The sequence below is a fragment of the Danio rerio genome, chromosome 3 (assembly GCF_052040795.2).
Source record: "Danio rerio strain M-AB ecotype USA chromosome 3, GRCz13ab, whole genome shotgun sequence".
Taxonomy (NCBI): domain Eukaryota; kingdom Metazoa; phylum Chordata; class Actinopteri; order Cypriniformes; family Danionidae; genus Danio; species Danio rerio.
This window is the reverse complement of record NC_141023.1, coordinates 56818773-56837969: the sequence shown is the minus strand read 5'-3', so window position 1 is coordinate 56837969 and position 19197 is coordinate 56818773. Positions and strand designations below refer to the sequence as shown.

The following is a 19197-nucleotide window of genomic DNA, read 5'->3' as shown; positions in this document are numbered from 1 at the left end:
ACCCTACAATTAGATTGCGCATATTTCCCGCACGTCACATTATGAGTTTCAAAAAGACCTATTTAAACAATGCCAGAAACACAGACCATGAGATGCCCTGTTTTAAGGACAAACAATGCTAACGCAACTATTCTTCTCTGTGTGCAATATATCTCAATGAATAAATCCCGTAAGGCTTGTTTTGGCAAGAGCGTATTTTGCAGGGAGCTGAGATCCTTCACAATATTCTTCTGTTCAAGATGGCTATCCTTAAAGCTAAAGGTATGCCAGTTATTTCATCCCCGCTCCTGTTACACGCTACTCCATTCTCTGGCTCTCAAACTGCTTAGGCAGCTTCCTTCCTCAACAATAGGCCTGGGTCACTTGAATATGATTTAAAGCTAAAGGTTCAGTGGAATCCGTGGATAAATTGCTTGCCACCCTCTGCATTTCCTTCTTTTTCCTCTCTCTCTATCTGGAAATAATCCCCTTGTGGGTTCAGTAAAGCCAGCCAAGTGGCCAGTCTGTCAGGAACTTCCACTCCATGTTGAAGTGAAACAGCAGCTGCACCCCAGTGTGTGATCCTGACCAATCCCGCTGCTGATGAAGAGGAGGTAGAGTGTGGTAACACTCAAAAAATACAGCCTGACAATGGGTCAAACACAATGTGCAGTTTTGCTTTCACAGCATGAGAATGAATTAGTTAAAGTGATTTTATACACTTAGAAGGCATAAACTAATGTTGGCTTTTGAGTGTATTAAAGGGATAGTTCACCCACAATTAAAATGAAACTTGTTCCAAACCTGTTTGAGTTTTTTTTCTTCGGTTGAACTCATATATAAAAATATACCGAAGAAGGTTGTGAAAAAACAGCTATCGACTTCTATAGTATTTTTTTGTTCCTACAACAATGGTTCTCTTTTTCCAACATTTATCAAAATATCTGAAAAATTAACAATCATAAAAATGTAAAACTACTTGAGTATAAATAAATAATATGTTTTTTTTGTTTTTTTTTTTTTTGGGGGGGGGGGTTAAACATTGCAATTAAACTATCCCTTTAATTGCAATGTTTCAAATCATGCTTGTGAAAATAAAATGTTAAAACATTAATGAATATTGTTGTCATAGGTAAGATCGACACACAAAAACCTATTTCTGACATGAAATTTTCAAATAATTCAAAGAATAAGGGATTCAATTTTTATTTTAAACACTTCTATTTTATTTATGAACCTTGAGTAAAACCTAGAGGTTTGAAAGATGGTGGTATAAGACAATACTAAATTTACTTAACTTTTTGTGACTGCACTGTGATTCTTAAAGGAATAGGACACCCAAAAATTAAAAATTACACATTATTTAATCACTCCAAAGCGGCTCCATGTATTGGGATTTTCATGCACAACTATCTCTAGGATTTACAGAGAATGGTCTGTAATGGTCTGTAGCATCTCTGAATGCACAACACGTCCAAACTTGAAGCGGATGGGCTAGAGCAGCAGAAGACCACACCGGGTGACCCCTAACTCTAAGAACAGGAAACTGGCACAACAATTCACACAGGCTCACCAAAATTAAACATTGCCTGGTCTGATGAGTCTCGATTTCTGCTGCGACATTCGGATAGTGGAGTCAGAATTTAGTATCAACAACACAAAAGCATGGATCTATCCTACCTTGTATCAATGGTTCAGGCTGGTGGTGGTGGTGTAATGGTGTAGGGGATATTTTCTTGGCACACTTTGGACCCATTAGTACCAATTGAGCATTGCGTCAACGCCACAGCCTACCTGAGTATTGTTGCTGACCATTTATGACCACAGTGTACTCATCTTCTGATGCCTACTTTCAGCAGGATAACACACCATGTCATGAAGCGTGAATTATCTCAGACTGGTTTCTTAAACATGACAATGAGTTCACTGTACTCAGATGGCCTCCACAGTCACCAGAACTCAACCCGATAGAGCACCTTTGGGATGTGGTGGAACGGGAGATTCGAATCATGCATGTGCAGCCAGAATATCTGCAGCAACTGCATGATGCTATCATGTTAATATGGACCAAAATCTCTGAGCAATACCTTGCATCGTGTTGAATCTATGCCACAAAGGATTAAGCCAGTTCTAAAGGCAAAAGGGAGTCCAACCCCTTACTAGTAAGGTGTACCTAATAAAGTGGCCGGTAAGTGTGTCTTCTTTTGTGTTTAACAGAAGAAAAATAAAAATAAGTGGGAACAAGGGTGAGTAAATAACATATTTGCCAGATTTGGATGAACTATCCCTTTAAATAGTCTTTTAATGTGGTGTAAAATAAACCCTTATTACTCTTTTACAGTCTTGAAGAGTGTCTTTGACCCTAATGCAGATTTAACCAACAGAGAAGGTGATAAATTTAATGATCAAAGCTGTCGGCAGACCGCTGGCATTAGCAGCAAAGTACACAGTAGGCTTTTGCGATAGCTGTTTGTATCCACCCATTGTAGCATTTGAAACCAACAAAAAAAAAAATTGCATAAGTTTACACATCAAAGCACTAATATTTCTAAAACCTACGTACAGGGCGGAAAATAACACCTCTCTACCAAGCCTGTTTATATCAGACTTAAATGATCTATCTCTGCTAGGGAGGTCTACCAGAGAACCTCTATTGCCATGTTTGTAATAATTATACACCTTTTGTAGGGAAGCTCTGCCATTGTGATCTAATGGCTGATATTATTGCTGTACTCATGCCAATTTGTTTTCTTCTTTACGTTTCTAGGAGAAAAAAACAGCACTGATGATGGTTTGGCCGAAGCTAAAGGGCTGTGCTGAGACAGGCACGTACAGGTGAAGTTGTGGGTGTAGTTTCACTCACCTCTGTGAGGAGGCGTGGGAACCAGCGATATGCCACTAGTGCATGAGTAACGAGAGCCTGAGGGAGTGTGGCGTAATCTCAACTACCACTTTTCTTTTTTCTTTTCCTTCATCACTTACACGCACAAAGATACACACGTAAACAGAGCGACACGTTCAATCATTTTGAGATTATCAATCTGTGCGTGAACTTTCTGACACCGTGCTTTTCCCCCAGATTCCCTCTTTTAGCGTGTTCATGATCCATGATGGAGTTAGACTTGAGGCTCATGCTGAGATTTTAGTTTCTCTTGCCTTTCCATTACCTTTTGTAGGCAATCACACAAAAGCTATGATTAAGCTAATGCTGGTGGATTAATGTGAAAAGAGATGCATGTTGTAAACAGACAAAGAGCACAAAAACATGACAGACAGGTAGGCGTGCCATCAGTCTAAATCACAGTTACCTGCAATAACATACTAAAGAAATATGAACATTTAGTAAGGATGTAGTTCATATGAAAATGGTCTATGTGTCTCAAATTCTTTATTAATTTATTTTAATTTCTGTTTAATATAAAAGGACCCGTTACAAAAATGCTAGACTGTGACTTCCATAGGAAAAAAAATACTACACTGTAATAAATGTTGGGTTCTACAATTCCAAAACACAAGCTGATTAAAGTTAACTAAAGTTTAGTAGACTGAACATAAAACAATTAAGTTGATCCTAACATGCCTCAAGAATTGTGTTGATTCGGCTTATTTTAAATAAGAACAAGCAGCAAAAATATTTGTGTAAGTTTATGACAGCTGGATTCCAAATTTCTTAAAAATATTATTGTTTGTGTTCAAGAACAGAAGAAACTCGTACAGGTTTGGAAGAAGTGTAGGGTGAGTAAACAATTACAGACTTTTCATATCGGAGTGAATATGCACTACCTGACTAAAGTCTTGTTGTTGATCTCAGTTGTAAGAGCAACAAATAATAACCAAACTTCGTTGACTACGTTGATCATTTGGAAAAGTGGCAAAAGGTAGATTTTTCAGATTGATCATCTGTTGAACTGCATCCCAATCATCACAAGTACTGCAGAAGATCTATTGGAACCCTCATGGACCCAAGATTCTCACTGAAATCAGTCAGGTTTGGTGAAGTGAAAATCATGGTTTGGGGTTACATTTAGTATGGGGGCATGCGAGAGATCTGCAGAGAACCACAGAAGAGGGCAAATTCTTCAGGAGTACAGCGCTCCTTCTCATACTACAGCCTCCACATCAAAGTTCCTGAAAGCAAAGAAGGTCAAGGTGCTTCAGGATTGGCCAGCCCAGTCACCAGAAATAAACATTATTGAGCATGTCTGGGGTAAGATGAAGGAGACATTGAAGGTGAATCCAAGGAATCTTGATGAACTCTGGGAGTCCTGCAAGAACGCTTTCTTTTCCATTTCAGATGACTGTATTAATAAGTTATTCGAATCATTGCAGAGATGTATGGATCCTCCAAGCTTATGGGAGACATACATAATCTTTTTCCACTGTGCCATGACTTTATTTTCTATACTGTACATTATTTCTCTTAAGTGACTTTTGTCTAAGCAAAGTCAGACCTCACTGTCCTAATTCAATAACTAAAAATCGAGGCATGATAATTTTTTATTTTGGTAAAATAGGCGTAATCTAGAGGCCTTTGCCTCTTATATAAGCCACTTCTGATCCCAAATGAACTATTCCTAAAATTTGGACCAGACTTTTGTCAGGTAGTGTATGTATGTATGTATGTATGTATGTATGTAAAATAAGTTTCCAGTACCTTTTATAAAAAAATCATAATACAAAGTTTAAGACATTATTTAAAAATGTTTGGAAGATTTAAAGTTGTATTTACTTTATACTATTTTCCTAATAAAATATATTTAGTTCTGAAATCAAGCCATGTTTAAATTAGCATTGGGTATGTTAACGCAGATTACAATTATACAGCAATTAAATTGCAATGACAACATCTAACCTTTGCACTTAATAAGCTGGCTGACTATTAGCTAATGTTAAAAATGCAAACGCACCAACAGATTTTCCAGCAGGAAAGTGGCATGTGTAAGTGACTTAAGTAAGTTAAGTACATAAGCCCTGGCCTCCCTAAAGAAGCTGAAAAAGAATGACAATAGATTGGAGATATAATGCATATCATAGTCTGGACCGAGTGTGTGTGGGTGCCGGGGGACGGTGGGCTGACAGCTGTCGCTGCCGTTCAGGGGCCCACAGGTCCCGGCCTACCTCTAATGACCAGACCAGCTGTCGGAGTTGTGACTGTGGGGATGTGGGGCTGTGCGAGGCGGGGAGGGCATGAGAACTACCACCCCCCTGTCCTGAGGGGCGTGTCCCCACCCTGTCTCCCCCCCTCTGAAGGAGGGTGATTGATGGTGCAGGGTTGACACCAGGCTTCAGGAACAATTGACTCGGGAGGGACGGAGCCTAACAGAGGCCTAGGGTTGCTTCGAACTCTTTTTCTTCTCTTTTTTTCAGAGGCAAATTCAGGATCAATTGAAGTTGTAATTCAGTCATTTTTCTCAATATGTCTCTTTCTGACATTTTAGGTTGAACATATGCCACTCTTAACACCCTTCAAAGACCTTTTAACCAGTGCCAAGGGAACGAGACATTCCATCACTTATTTGTTTAGTGATTATTTGTCAGATTAGTCAAACGCGGCCTCATTCGTGACGACTGGCTAAATGGCCAGGCCTTCCGCTAGTCTCTGTGCACATAGACGCCATGGCAGGGATTTGATTGAGTCCTGCATGCGGCGTAAACCCTTAGCACTCGTAGGTGTGGTTTAGTAATTCAACCTCTGGAGGGAAGAACAGAAAGACGAGCATCCTTGTAGCCTTAGGCACACGATGGGTTATCAGAGAGTATCGGCATTTGAGCTCCAGCTTCAGGGCCTTTAACACAGCCTCTGACCCTGAGCACTAAACCTCAGGAGCCCTTTTCAACAAGTCGCCAGTACCTCCTGTCCTCGAGCCAGATTTACAGCCCTAGGGAGGAGGCAGACGAGGAGGGGGCACTGTCCTGCAGCTGTCCACAGCGGACTTAAGCAGTTATTTCACACGAAAACACAGCAATGGCATTCAGAATTCCACCAGCTGGCTCTCGTCCAGCCCTCATCTGAAATATAGTTCCTGACACTGAGCAGCCAGCTTCTGCACACTCGACTAGTTCCTGTACACAAACATGAACGTCAGCAAAAGACACTGTGAACTGATGGCTGATGACTTGTTAAAAGGGACCGGGTAGTTTGAACTGGAGATGGGACTTGGGTCTTTCTCATGACTTCAACATTCTGAGTTTGGACCCTCGAGACCTGCAACTAAATGGACACAAATCACTTCTGCCTTGATCCAACACACTCAAGATGAAGAAAAAACAGAACATGAGTGGGAAATGCGCCAAAAAATAAATGAACCCTTGATCCCTAAACATAAACATTCCTTCGCTCCCACACATCTACAGCCACTGTAACACAGCACAGTTTCACACAACTTAATGATAATTTAGCGAGCTGGTGTGAAAATCAAACACCTTGTCTCACAATGCAGGCAGTGATCTATCTCACTTATTTGCCCAGGATAACAACCCCTTTGTGTAATGCCTGTTTGTGTGTGTGTGAATTTGAGAGCGAAATTAGATAAAGAAAAGTGGGGGAATGTTGTAGGAAAGGTCAAACTGAGGAGAATGTTTTAGGTTGTAATAAAGACTTATTTCCTTATTTCCCAAACTTTAAAGCCTGAAATAGCACAGCAAGCCGCTGTCGTCCTCATATACCCAATGCTTGTGTAATGGAAAGTTTTACTTGATCTGTATATTTATTTTGTGGGAAAAACACAAAGAGGCAGTTCAAAAATACAATATTTTGCCACTGACATGGGCAAATGCTATGGAGTCTGTGGTCTGTTGGCTTTCTCAGAATACGAAACACATTTGCGACTTTTGAGATATTTATCTGCTTGGGAAATGCAGAGGTTTAACAAGGACATGGGTCTTAAACTGAATTCCTGGAGGGCAGCAGCTCTGCAGTTTTGCTTCAATCCTAATCAAACACAGCTGATTCTAATCAAGGTGTTTAAGACTACTAGAGACTATTAAGCAGGTGTGAGCTCGAAGTGGCTTGAGCTAAACTATGCATAGCTGTGGCCCTCCGGGAATTGAGTTTGGGACCATTGAACTAGGAGATGTCCCTCGTTTTTCATACCCCACCAGCATGGCAACAGGACTATTTTCTTATCAAGCAATGGACAGAAAGAGTGTAGAATATAGGTATGAGAATGTATGACCATGGAGGAAGGACCAGGAAATAATTACACACTCAAAAAGACTGCTGCTTGATCAAACTACTCATTTAAAATTTGCTCAAACGACACAATTCTTGTGATTTTTTTATTTATTTGTTTTATGTCCAGTCCAATTAGTAAAGCATTAACTTAAGCATTTTGTGTTGGGACAACATGAAGGAGTTTTATTAGTCCAACTACCTGGTTAGATATTTGTAGTTCCCAGCATGCTATGAATGAATTAAGCTGTTGACAAAAGAAGTAATTTTAGGTCTTCAAAGTTAATAGTAAGAATTGTTAGAGATTAATCTTCACTTTAGTTTGAAGATTTTCATGTAAGGCTTTGACTTGTGAGGCTGCCACCCTGCAGAAGCCAGCCTGATCTCACAAAGAAATTTAAGTATTTTATGTTTTGTCAGTTTAGTGGCTAATTCGTACAAGTTCGTACGAACGAAAGTGTACGATTTTAAAAAGGAGGCATGGCACCCAACCCCACCCCTAGCCCCAACCGTCAATTGGTGATGAGCAAATCGTACTAAATTGTACGAATTAGATCGTACAAATTTATACGAATTAGCCACTAAATCAAAGTTACAAATTGCCATGAGATTGCGTTGCAGAAGCACCAACACTCTAAAAAAAATTGTTTAGACAAAACAAACAAAAATTAACGCAACAGTTTGCATTAAAATATTCAAGACATCTAACAAAATGAAGGTCGGACAACAAACTTTATTATGCTAGCCAAATCTTTTCCTCCTCAATCAGAGGCATTTTCACGTAGCAAAAAACTCTGATTTTTAAGTCGAGAACTCAAAATAAGATTTTCAAATTAAAATTGAAAACAAATCCAGTGTCCAGAATCTCAGAACCTCAAATAAATTAAGAAATTGTTGAATTTTTTGTTTGTTTTCGAATTTTCTGTTCATGCTTGTAAGAAATACATTTAAACAACAACATTTTTGTTTTCCGGTAATTTTTAATTTGTAATAAACCACAAGTTTTCCTTTTTTTACAAAACAAAAACATGTTCTGTCCCATATTATCAGTATAAAAAATAACAAAAAACATCACTTTGTGAATTTAAAAATACAAAACAACTCCATTAGTGTGTAAAAATGTAGTTATCAACCCAACGCTACAAGTTAAAAATATTGTTTTAAAGTAACTGACAGACATATTTACCTTTAAATTAGCCACATTTTTTAAAATTTATGTAATTATCAATATTTACCTGTTTTGAAAGCTTAATAAAGTTATTCTGGCTACGGAAAAGTTTTAATCTAATCAGCATTTTAGAATTTTTAAGTTACAATAGTGTATTAAACTATGTAGTGGTAACAGACCTTTGATTAATTTTTTACAGTGCATGCTTTGGGTGTTGACAGCTTAATTAGTAAAAACTGCAGTTTGTTGCTTTGCTCAGTGAGCAATAACTGTCCTAAAATTAGTTCTGAGATCAGTCTCAATCAACAGTATATGTAATATACTGAAATATGAAATATTTAATATATATATATATATATATATATATATATATATATATATATATATATATATATATATATATATATATATATATATAATTTTCATACATCATAATATATGAAATATGCTTAAAAATGCCTCTTTTAGTTAGTTTAGGATAACTAAGAGGTTTTAAAATGTACGACACATAATAGACATATTATCAGATCTTTGAGTTTAAGTTAAATATAAATACAAATGTGTTTAAACTTTAATTTGATAAAATCATGTCGGACCAACTCTATTCCATTTGATTGTGTAAACTGTGGTTTTGTAGTTGGTGCTGAACAAATTTGTTTGATGGAAATCCTGCCCTCAATTAAATTAAGTTCTTCCAATATGGTTTTTTTTTTGAGTGCAGGGGGAAAAATGGTGATATCACCATGAAATATGCCCATAAATGAACAAGTCCAAACCATTATTACAGCTTTATACAGCCAAAAATAAAGAGATCTCTGAAACAAACGGTCTATGATCAATACCCAAGCCATAGGCAGTAGTGCAATCCCAAAACTTTGATCATGGAGAGAATGTAAGCAAAGGTAATAAAGACAGTGGTCACAAAAGCAACTCCCTGATTGGCCATGACGTTTCCTAGTAGGGGGTCTGCGTTGCTGATTGGCCATGACCAGTTTTGTGGAGGGGGCTCTAATCCTCTCCACACTCTCTGCAGGCGCTCGGTGGAGTTTTCCCACATAAATCACACTGCACTGGGGTGGTAAAATCATTATTGTCTTTTCAGGCCTCGTAGCTTGCTAGCACTTAAAGGCCAAGTAGTATGCTAGCTCAGTTCACATACATCCTCCTCTTGTAAAAAGGGCATTTAAACAGTCACAGTTCACGCAATGTTTTTTTTTACTTAAAGTATACTTTAAAACCCTGTTGCCACAAACATCAGTATACAAAGAACTTCACTAAACTGTTTCATCAGGTGTAAAGGAAGGCCTACAGATCATTGGTCTCCACTTTTCAAATATACTAGCTGCAGAGTATCTACGTTTAATATTAAAAACGGCTTTATTTATGCAATTTATTAAGAAAAATGTTAAAGAAACAAGCTAATCTAATGGTATTGATATGGCGTGTGACAATCGGTTAGATCAAACAATGAAAGACTGAAGGAAAACTATATGAAACAAAACGTGTGGTGCTCTATGGATTTTCAATGGTCAATTATAGCCTACCAAGATATCGATAAACAGGGTTGGTGAGTTTTGATATTACTGACTATGTAAGCCATACTGCTAATCTATTAACCCTCCTTTATAGTTTGCAGCTTTTAATTCCTTCCCCCTTAGCTTGCCAATAATTTTTGAGATTTATTTCAATGTATCCATGTTTAGTTATCAGCGGTTTCCCCTGGGAAGTTTGGGTTGGGGGTTAAGTGGGTGAAGAGAGAGGAACAGGGATGTTTGGCTTTGCTTCCCACAGGGTGGTCCACCTTCACAAAGTAGATTCACCATCCCACTTTCATTTACAACGAGGCAAACATACAGTACCATTCAATCTGCACAAAGAACAGAAAACAGTAGAACAACAGAAAAAAAGCTGACTGGATTACAAAGCACTGTTACCTCACAATAGAACTCAAAAATGTGGTGACGTTTGATGCACATCAACATAGTAAGTCAGAGTTTACAGCTGAGCAAATGATGGCCGTCACTCGTTCGGAAATACCACATCAATGGGATGTTCAACTAATCACAAACTAGGTGAATTTAAGCATGCGCCCAGGTGCTGAAGGCAAGCGCTTGCCTTCGTTAGCAGTAACTAGGACAGTAAATCACAACGCCTGACACCTTTTTGTTTGTCTGATGGTGGAACCCCTCAGAGCTCCGCGAGAAACTCATCACCTTTCTTTCCCATCATTTTCACTTTGCTTTCTACAAACACACCTTTGCAACTTCACACACTGTTGACACAAACTAACAAGTAATAGTGTGTCTAATGTACATAGCACCTTCTTTTGACTGAAATTATTTACTCTTTTTGTGTTATTATTGTCATTATCTACTCTTTTTATTGCATTTGATTCACTTTTGTTGCACTTGCCGTGTAAAAAGGACATGATTCAAAAAGCCTTAAAAGCACTTGTTTAGCTGATTTAGAAATGTGGTTATTTTTGTCAGATTTCAAATAAAATGCTTCTGTAAATAAATTCCCAACAAATTTGACATTTTCAAAAATCAATTTGGAATATTTTTGTGCATTTCTCATAACAAAAACAGTAAAGTTAACCCTTTTTCGCTGTTCAAATTTACTACCCTTTTGTTATGTTAGGGATAAAAACATCCACTAAATTAAACTGCTGTAAAACTGCATAGATAAATATTTTTTTTTATTATTATTTTAGCATAAATCTGTTAACCAACCTCACTCCTGATCAAAACCACTAAATTGCTTAGAAAATGATAGGATTTTAACTCTTTAATTGGCAAGTTCACAAATAATGCAATTTCTTTGGTGAAAAAAAACACACAAAATGACATTGTAATATAAAAAGTAAAAGTGGACTCGATTTTTTTTTTTTTTTTAACCTTTTATCACAGTCTTGAACATGTGAATGACTAGAAACAGCATTGGCTTTGATACATTGTTAGATTTTCATTTTTTTCTCCCTAATTTACTGTTGGTGTCTGTTTTTGCCTTGTTGACTTCCATTATAACCACATTTAATGGTGCATAAATACACAGACTTTGTTTATGTTTACTTCATGTAGTTCTAAGAGCTGAGATACAGATTTTGATTTTCTCAGACACATCAAAGTGCGTAAAGGTCACTCTCACACACTCACAGACACACATACACACACTTTATTTACTGTTATACTCCATATAAAATCCAGAAACTCTTTTTGCGCAGGCCTATCTAAAGAGTAATGGTGCCAACTGATGATCAACAGTAAAAATAACAACTTTACCTTTTCCCAATAGAGAAAACCACTAACAATCAAAAATGCATGTTTATATGGTGTTATAGTTTTGTAATTAAAGAAATGTTGTTATAATGGAAATCAACAGAGTAAAAACAGCCATCAACAGTAAATTAGGGAGAAATAAATTAAAACTGATCAAAAACAATGCGTCAAAGGCAATGTTGTTTCACATGTCCAAGACTTTGATAAAAAAAATAATAATAATCCAGTTCACAATTACTTTTTATATTGAAAATACGTCTTTTTGTGTGTGTTTTTTCACCAAATCAGTGACATCATTTATGAATTGGGCAATTAAAGAGTTAAAATCATCTAATTTTCTAAGCAATTTAGTAGTTTAGTAGTTCCTAACATAACTAAAGGGTAGTAAATTTGCTCAGAATGTATAATGTTGAGTTTTGTTTTGTTTTTTCTTTAAATCAAAGCATTTTCTCAAAATGTGTCTAAATAAGATTTGTCACCAAAAATGATTCTACTAGCTGAAGTATAGAAAAAGTTATGGCCAAATTAGGACTCAAAATCATCCCTAATAGCACATAAGAGTTCAATAAATGCATATTATATATATATATATATATATATATATATATATATATATATATATATATATATATATATATATATATATATATATATATTTTTTTTTTTTTTTTTTTTTTTTTTTTTTACTTTTTTTAACTTTATTAAGGCCAAGTGTCTTCTTTTACAAAGTCTTAAAGTCTGTTGCTCAAAGCAAATCTTAAGATTTACAACAGGTTAGGCTAAAATTTTTATTTTCAGGTTCATGTTTTTAAAATGGTTAACAGGTTATCAATAGGAATTTATTAAATTACCTAAAAATATCAAATTAAATTGTATACTAATATGCACCTAATATTACTTATATAGTATATTCATTTCATCATAATATGATCAATTGTGCCGTTAAAAATATGGTCATTAAGGCAGTTCTTTGTATCTAAAGTAATCTGTGTATCTACACAAATTTATCGCCTAAGGCATGTAAATGAAACATTTTCTGTCAAGCCTAATAACACTAAATATTGTCATCTGATAATCTAGCATGATGTTTTGAAAGTTTCATGGTATGCAGTTTGCGCTTCAGTTGAATCCTTTAAAACAATTTTTCAGTGCTCTGGAAAAACCATTAATCATCATGATTTTCTCTCATATTTGAACTAAAATGAACTCAAATTACTCTCGCTGTCATCACAACACTGTGACAGCAAAGCCATTAATATGGATCTTTGCCAAGTCATCTGCCATCCATAACCCCAGCGTGACAAGCAAACAAAAAAAAATTGCCTCCCCTTAAATACAGCGTGAGTAGATATTGCGCATGAATTAACCTCATACACAGCAAAACAATAAACAAAACAGCATCCCAAAACACAACGGGTAAGAATGCCTTCTGTTACCGCTCCAAGTATTCAAAACAATATCAGACAACTGTTGCTTAACATTCTCCAACTATCAAGCAAAACCAGAAGAGAGCGCTGATAATTTGAAGTACACACTCAAAGAAATATAAATACTTTAGCGGAGTGGTTGATTAAAACACAAAAATCTTAATTGAATTAAATAAATAGGATGCCATTTGAACCATTTATTAAGAGCAGATAATAAACCCTTTATATTATCAAATTTCTCTGTTTAAAAACTATTTAAATCATATGACATTGCATAGCCCAAGCTGCATGACATACTGTTGGTTTTGGCCATTTTTAATACTGTTAAACACAGGCAACCTATTTAAAGTGGGGGAAATAAGTATTCAGGGCGAGGCAGTGGCGCAGTAGTGCTGTCGCCTCACAGCAAGAAGATCGCTGGGTCACTGGTTCGAACCTCGGCTCAGTTGGTGTTTCTGTGTGGAGTTTGCATGTTCTCCCTGCCTTCGCGTGGGTTTCCTCCAGGTGCTCTGGTTTCCCCCACAGTCCAAAGACATTCGGTACAGGTGAATTGGGTAAGCTAAATTATCCGTAGTGTATGAGTGTGTGTGTGTGAATGTGTGTGTGGATGTTTCCCAGAGAGGAAGGGCAGGAAGGGCATCTGCTGCGTAAAAACATGCTGGATAAGTTGGTGGTTCATTCCGCTGTGGCTACCCCATTATAATAAATGGACTAAGCCAACAAGAAAATGAATGAATGAATGAAATAAGTATTCATTTATTCGTCATGTTTTGTCTAGGGAATATTATTTCTAAAAGGAGCTGTTGACATGGAATTGAACTAGATTTTGGTAAAAACTCAAACGATACAAACATAAAAAATTTTAAAAAGTAAAAAATGTTATGTATAATAAGAAAGGAATGACAGAAAGAGAAAGTACTACATACCTGCCAACACTCACGTTTTTCCCGGGAGTCTCCCGTATTTCAGATCCATCTATCCCGCCACCCTTCCATTTTTTTTATTTCTCCCGGAAAACCCCCATAACTTACCACCCCCACTTTCCCTGCTGCTACGCTTTTTGTAACACCCCCATGTCGCCAAGTTTGGTATAGTATCCGATCACAGCGGCCACCCGTATCCCACTTCATAGTACAGTCAGTAATACCACAGTACAGTTATTACCCTGCCTGGTTCACAAAAGTGTTATTCAAACAACTCACTCCCAAACAGAACTCCTGAATGAAGTCACATGAATTGCTCAGGTGTGAGTTTTTCACAGACCTCAAGAGAGTTGAGCTGACCTCAACAGATCTTGATGGTTCTCTGGATTTCGTCTATCCGGTCTGATCCTTATTTTGTATTTTCTATTGGCCTTAAGTCAGGGGTTTGGCTGGGCCATTCTACAGCTTGATAGTCTTTCTCTGAAACCATTTGAGTTTTTTGGCTGTTTTGGATCCTTGTCCTGCTAAAATGTCCACCCTGGTTTCATCTTCATCATCTTGCTAATGTTAATATTAATTTACGCCGACGACGAATAACTACTAAAAGATTTCAGCTGCTGTCTGGGCTTTCACTGCCTTTCTACAGCTCCTTATCTTTATGTATATAATACTTTTTCTTTTTATCACACATTACTTAATTTCTAGATTTGTTAGATTTGTTGTCTTTGCAAATATGACGGCACCTTTAGAAATGTGTTTTCTGAAAGAAATGGTGACGTGTTGAATACTTATTTCCCCCACTGTATATATAGTGTTATTGGTGTGTGTGTGTGTAATATATATATATATATATATATATATATATATATATATATATATATATATATATATATATATATATATTTGTGTTCCTAATATTAATGAACTGATCAAATTATTTAGGAATGTAATGTCATTAGACTGAGTAAGACATATTTAGATATACGATTTAAAAAGTAGCTACATATCCAATATCAACCAACTAACACATGACATCTAATATAGGCCAGCAATTTTCAGACAAATTTTTTTAATCAAACTACACCTGCTTGATGGGCTCTCTAACGAACCTATTATTTTTGTGAGCTTGTTAGATTCCATAACCATTGCTTGCACTAATTTATTCAGTGATTTGGGGGGGGGGACAAACCACATCCCTAAATGTTAGTGTTTTGTTCCCTCCCCCCTACTGCACCCCCCACCGAGAGAAACTGTGTCATAATGCAGTAGCTCTTTTCTTATTCAAATTGCTACCATTGTCTCTATAAGCAACCAGCTCTGCTATGTGCCACAGAACAACCGAGTCTCTATATGTTGTAGAAAATGAGTACACCGGGGCAGGGTGTAAGAAAAAAGCTTCAATCAATATCCATACTGCTTCTAGAGAAATGAGGGAGTGTCTGCTCCCGTTTCCATCTAGCAAACACAATTCATATTCTTCAAACAAGTGCCCATAACCATAGATGCTGTCCTATGCGGGAGACTGCAGGCCCCTTCTATGGCTCTTTATAGAGCTGAAGAACAGACTACTAAATCTTCAGATCTAAATCCCAAACTTTAAAGGTAATGTTTGGGGATTTTAGTTTGTATTACCAAACTTATAGTCATCATCATCATCAGAATCATCAGAATCGTTTCTAACCTAAAGCATTAGATATATTGCTATGCTAGCCACTGGGTCTGACTAGTTCACTTAGCATGGTTTTTAGATTCTCCTAAGGTAAAGATAGGAAAGGGCTGCAGATACGCACATCAATATGGCATAATTTTTGTGATGCTGTATAACAGTAACTAATACTTTTATATTTCTGTGACGGTTGGTTTAAGGCAGGCACGTGCACACATAGGGCTCAACCTGTGCAGTGCCCTCTGTACAACTACTGTTTTTACATTGCTGTGATAGTTGAGTTTAGGGTTAGGGGTAGAAGTTAATAAAATGCAATTCAGGCAAAATTTAATAAGTAATATAAATAATTCTCATCAACTTCCGACCACAATCGTATCTGATCTAGCAGCAATCTTCTCTTACTGATACACTTATTTGTTTAAGTGTTGTTTTTGTTTCTGAAAGTATGATCATGATGACACATCATTATAGGCAGCTTTAGTATTCTGAATGACCCAAACAGACAATTAGCCTACCCACATAGAAATCTGATATTTCGGCAATACAAATTACATGTAAGACATCCAATTTACCTTTAGATTTCACAGTTATAAATATATGTCAAAGAGGCAACATATATACAATATAAAGTATATACAAAGTATTGCAAAAAAAAAAAGTCTTTTTTTTATAACCATTGGAATTACAAATATATTAGCTGTAATGTTATATATGTCTTCATGAAGGGCTAATATATATATATATATATATATATATATATATATATATATATATATATATATATATATATATATATATATATATATATATATATATTTGAACATGTACATATTTGAAATTTCAGTGGTTAAAAAAACTATACAAATTGTTGTATATAATATTTTTAAATATATGTTACATATATATGACATTTTACATATGTAAAATCCAAATATGAACTTGTATGTCATATATGTAATATGCAAATATTGTCATATATCAGATGTCTATATGGGTAATCTTGATAAGGCACTAATGGGGGTATATGCACACAGACTTTTAATTTCTGTCAGCCAGCCCCAGGGCTTCCAGTTAATTGTCTTCCCAAACAAAATCCCTGCATTTAAGATCTGATTTCTTAAAAAAACACTGCCTAGCTGAGATAAAGTGGGCATCAGAAAAAACAAGAAGCACTGCATTAAATTATATTTTTCCATGCCATGTCTTTAAAATATGGAAATTACTTTTACTCCACTATTTTCGATGGAATTTCTGCGATAGCCTGCTACTAATGATGGTCTCTGTGTTTCGTCGTTTTTTTTACTTTAACAACCAAATGAATGCTTAAGTCTATTTAACTGAATTTATTTGAAATACATTACAACATTGATGCTGCAAAAGGAAGCGTATGAAAACAGTGACAAAGCTTTCACCGGAAGTTCATTATTGGCTGGAAAACACTAGCTGTGCAGATAGCTAATTCACCTCAGTTTTGCTGTCTGCTCAACCACTCTTAAAACAAGTTATCAACAAATTATTAAACTGTTCATTGTTGTCCTGTTCACCCTCACTGTTTATCATCTTTAAAAATCTTCATTATACTTACAACTTCATACCTCACTCTTCTCATTTTATGTGTTTACCTAAGGATTTGTGTGATATACAAAACGCAAAGGTTATTTGAGTTTAACTTTTACCAAACCCTCTTCTCCAAAGGGGAAAAAAATAATGCTTTCTCAAAGCAAACCCCTGACGAATCCGCACTATTCCGCCAAGCGGAGAGGCGAACAACACCCTTAAGTGAGCGCAGGCTTGAGCAGGGGGCGGAGGGATACGAAGCCAGCCGATGGACTCCGATCCGAAGTGAAGTAGAGAAACTTTTTCAAAAGTTCCTGGAGGTATTTCGAGACGCACGGCAGCCGAGTCCGAGCTGCAGAAGGAAATACTGAACTGGACTATATCGAAACGCTTAATTTCTATGAAATTCACTGAAAAGAACTGCATGACGCTACTTCATCCTAATGTGATTGCCTGGAGCTTCAATCGCCGATTCATTTCTTAAAGGATGTATTTTTGCTAACATTTTCAAAAAAGGAGTAGGATCGAGTTTCCACAAAAATATGGGGAATTACAGCCTTTGGATATTTTTGTCAATTTTATATCTGGTGCACAACAGCGAAGGTAAGATGACTGATCCTTTTCTTCATTTTTGACTAGGTTTATCCGAGTCTGGGACATGTATGGACATACAACCTGTTCCATTAGAAGCATTGAAACATCATCACGTCCTGTCTGCGACCTAATCATTTATTTTACGGGGTCCAGAATTATCACATTTTGTTAGTTTATACGAAGCGTCAGTTTGTTGTAAGATGAATACATCTGAATACATCAGTTCTCATAAACGAGCTCGTTTCAAAAATCACAAAATAAATAAACATTTAAATGTAAAGTAAGCTGTCTTTTATTTGCGATAAACAGTGGCGCAAATTTACATAAGCATCGACTACTGTTGTGAGCATCGCCGCAGAACATTACGCACAAATATTCACTGATGATGGGATTTAAAGTCTTCAAAGCATCCACTGTTGCACATGGGGACACTTTCTCTTTGTTGCTGAGGCATGCATTCGCTAATTGTTTGTTGTGGGGATAAATTCTGACTTTGAGTTTAGTTCTTCTGGATAACATGAGTAGTTTTAGAGGGGACTGCATTACTTTGCTTTGCATGTAGAGTATAATTGTGTAATTACAGCTGAACCGTGAGAAAAAAAGTAAATGTCCGCTTCGCTGCACTGCTAGCCCAGAAAAGCGATTAATGAGCATAGTAATTGAAATTCAGTTAAATCACTGGCCTAGATTATCTTTGAGTTTTATGTTTTACAATTTTGAGATTGTGTTTTTGTGTTCTTAAACTTTATATGAAATATAAAAAGGTTTTAAAGAGTATACGAAGCTGTTTTTATTGTGTCGATGTCTTTGTGAAACAAAAAAAAAATTAGAAATGAATTTTGTTTTTGTTTTGGACATGAAATTGTGGTAAATGAGCAAAAATATGATTTTTTATTATTATTATTACTACTATGCAATTCAGAACTCCTGATTGCTTGACTGAGATGTGCTGACTGAGAGTTCCTTCAACCTATTTAACGTACACAAACATGGAAAATACAATTTTCTGAAATGAAAAAGAATTAACAGATGCAACCTGTTGAGGATAAACATCTACAGCTCTATCTTAATAACTAACCGTTAGAATTGGAGCGATAACGTATTGTTTTGTTGAATTATTACAATTTGATCGGAAACCATACTGATTTAGCCTCCTCTCATAACTGATAAAGAGTTCACGTGGCGAATTCTATTGTCATTCAAACAAAGCGCGAGTCTGTGAGAGAATCTGAATGTTATCTCGCGGCACTCTTTAACAGATAAGACGCAATGTATATTAACAAAAGTGATACCTAATCAAACCTAAAGCTGTGAGCCAAAGTCTTTATACTAAAATATGCGGGATATGTATGTTGTATAGGGTTCAAGTGAAATAAATAACGTGCAATGTCACCTATTTCTGCTTTGTTAAAAATAAAAGGGTATTTGCTTTTG

At 36.2% G+C, this 19197-nt stretch overlaps 2 protein-coding genes and 1 long non-coding RNA gene across 3 annotated transcripts in view; 1 reads left to right on the top strand and 2 right to left on the bottom strand.

Moving 5' to 3' along the window:
• The window catches only part of LOC147846065 (uncharacterized), a 700063-nt gene that overhangs the window by 411007 nt on the left and 269859 nt on the right, over positions 1-19197 (bottom strand). The window lies entirely within an intron of this gene.
• The window catches only part of LOC147846067 (uncharacterized), a 125804-nt gene that overhangs the window by 75817 nt on the left and 30790 nt on the right, over positions 1-19197 (bottom strand). The window lies entirely within an intron of this gene.
• The window catches only part of notch3 (notch receptor 3), a 31938-nt gene continuing 30216 nt past the window's right edge, over positions 17476-19197 (top strand). The window contains 1 exon segment of the mRNA NM_131549.2: positions 17476-17772. Within this exon segment, the coding sequence (NP_571624.2) occupies positions 17712-17772 (61 nt within the window). The 5' untranslated portion in view covers positions 17476-17711.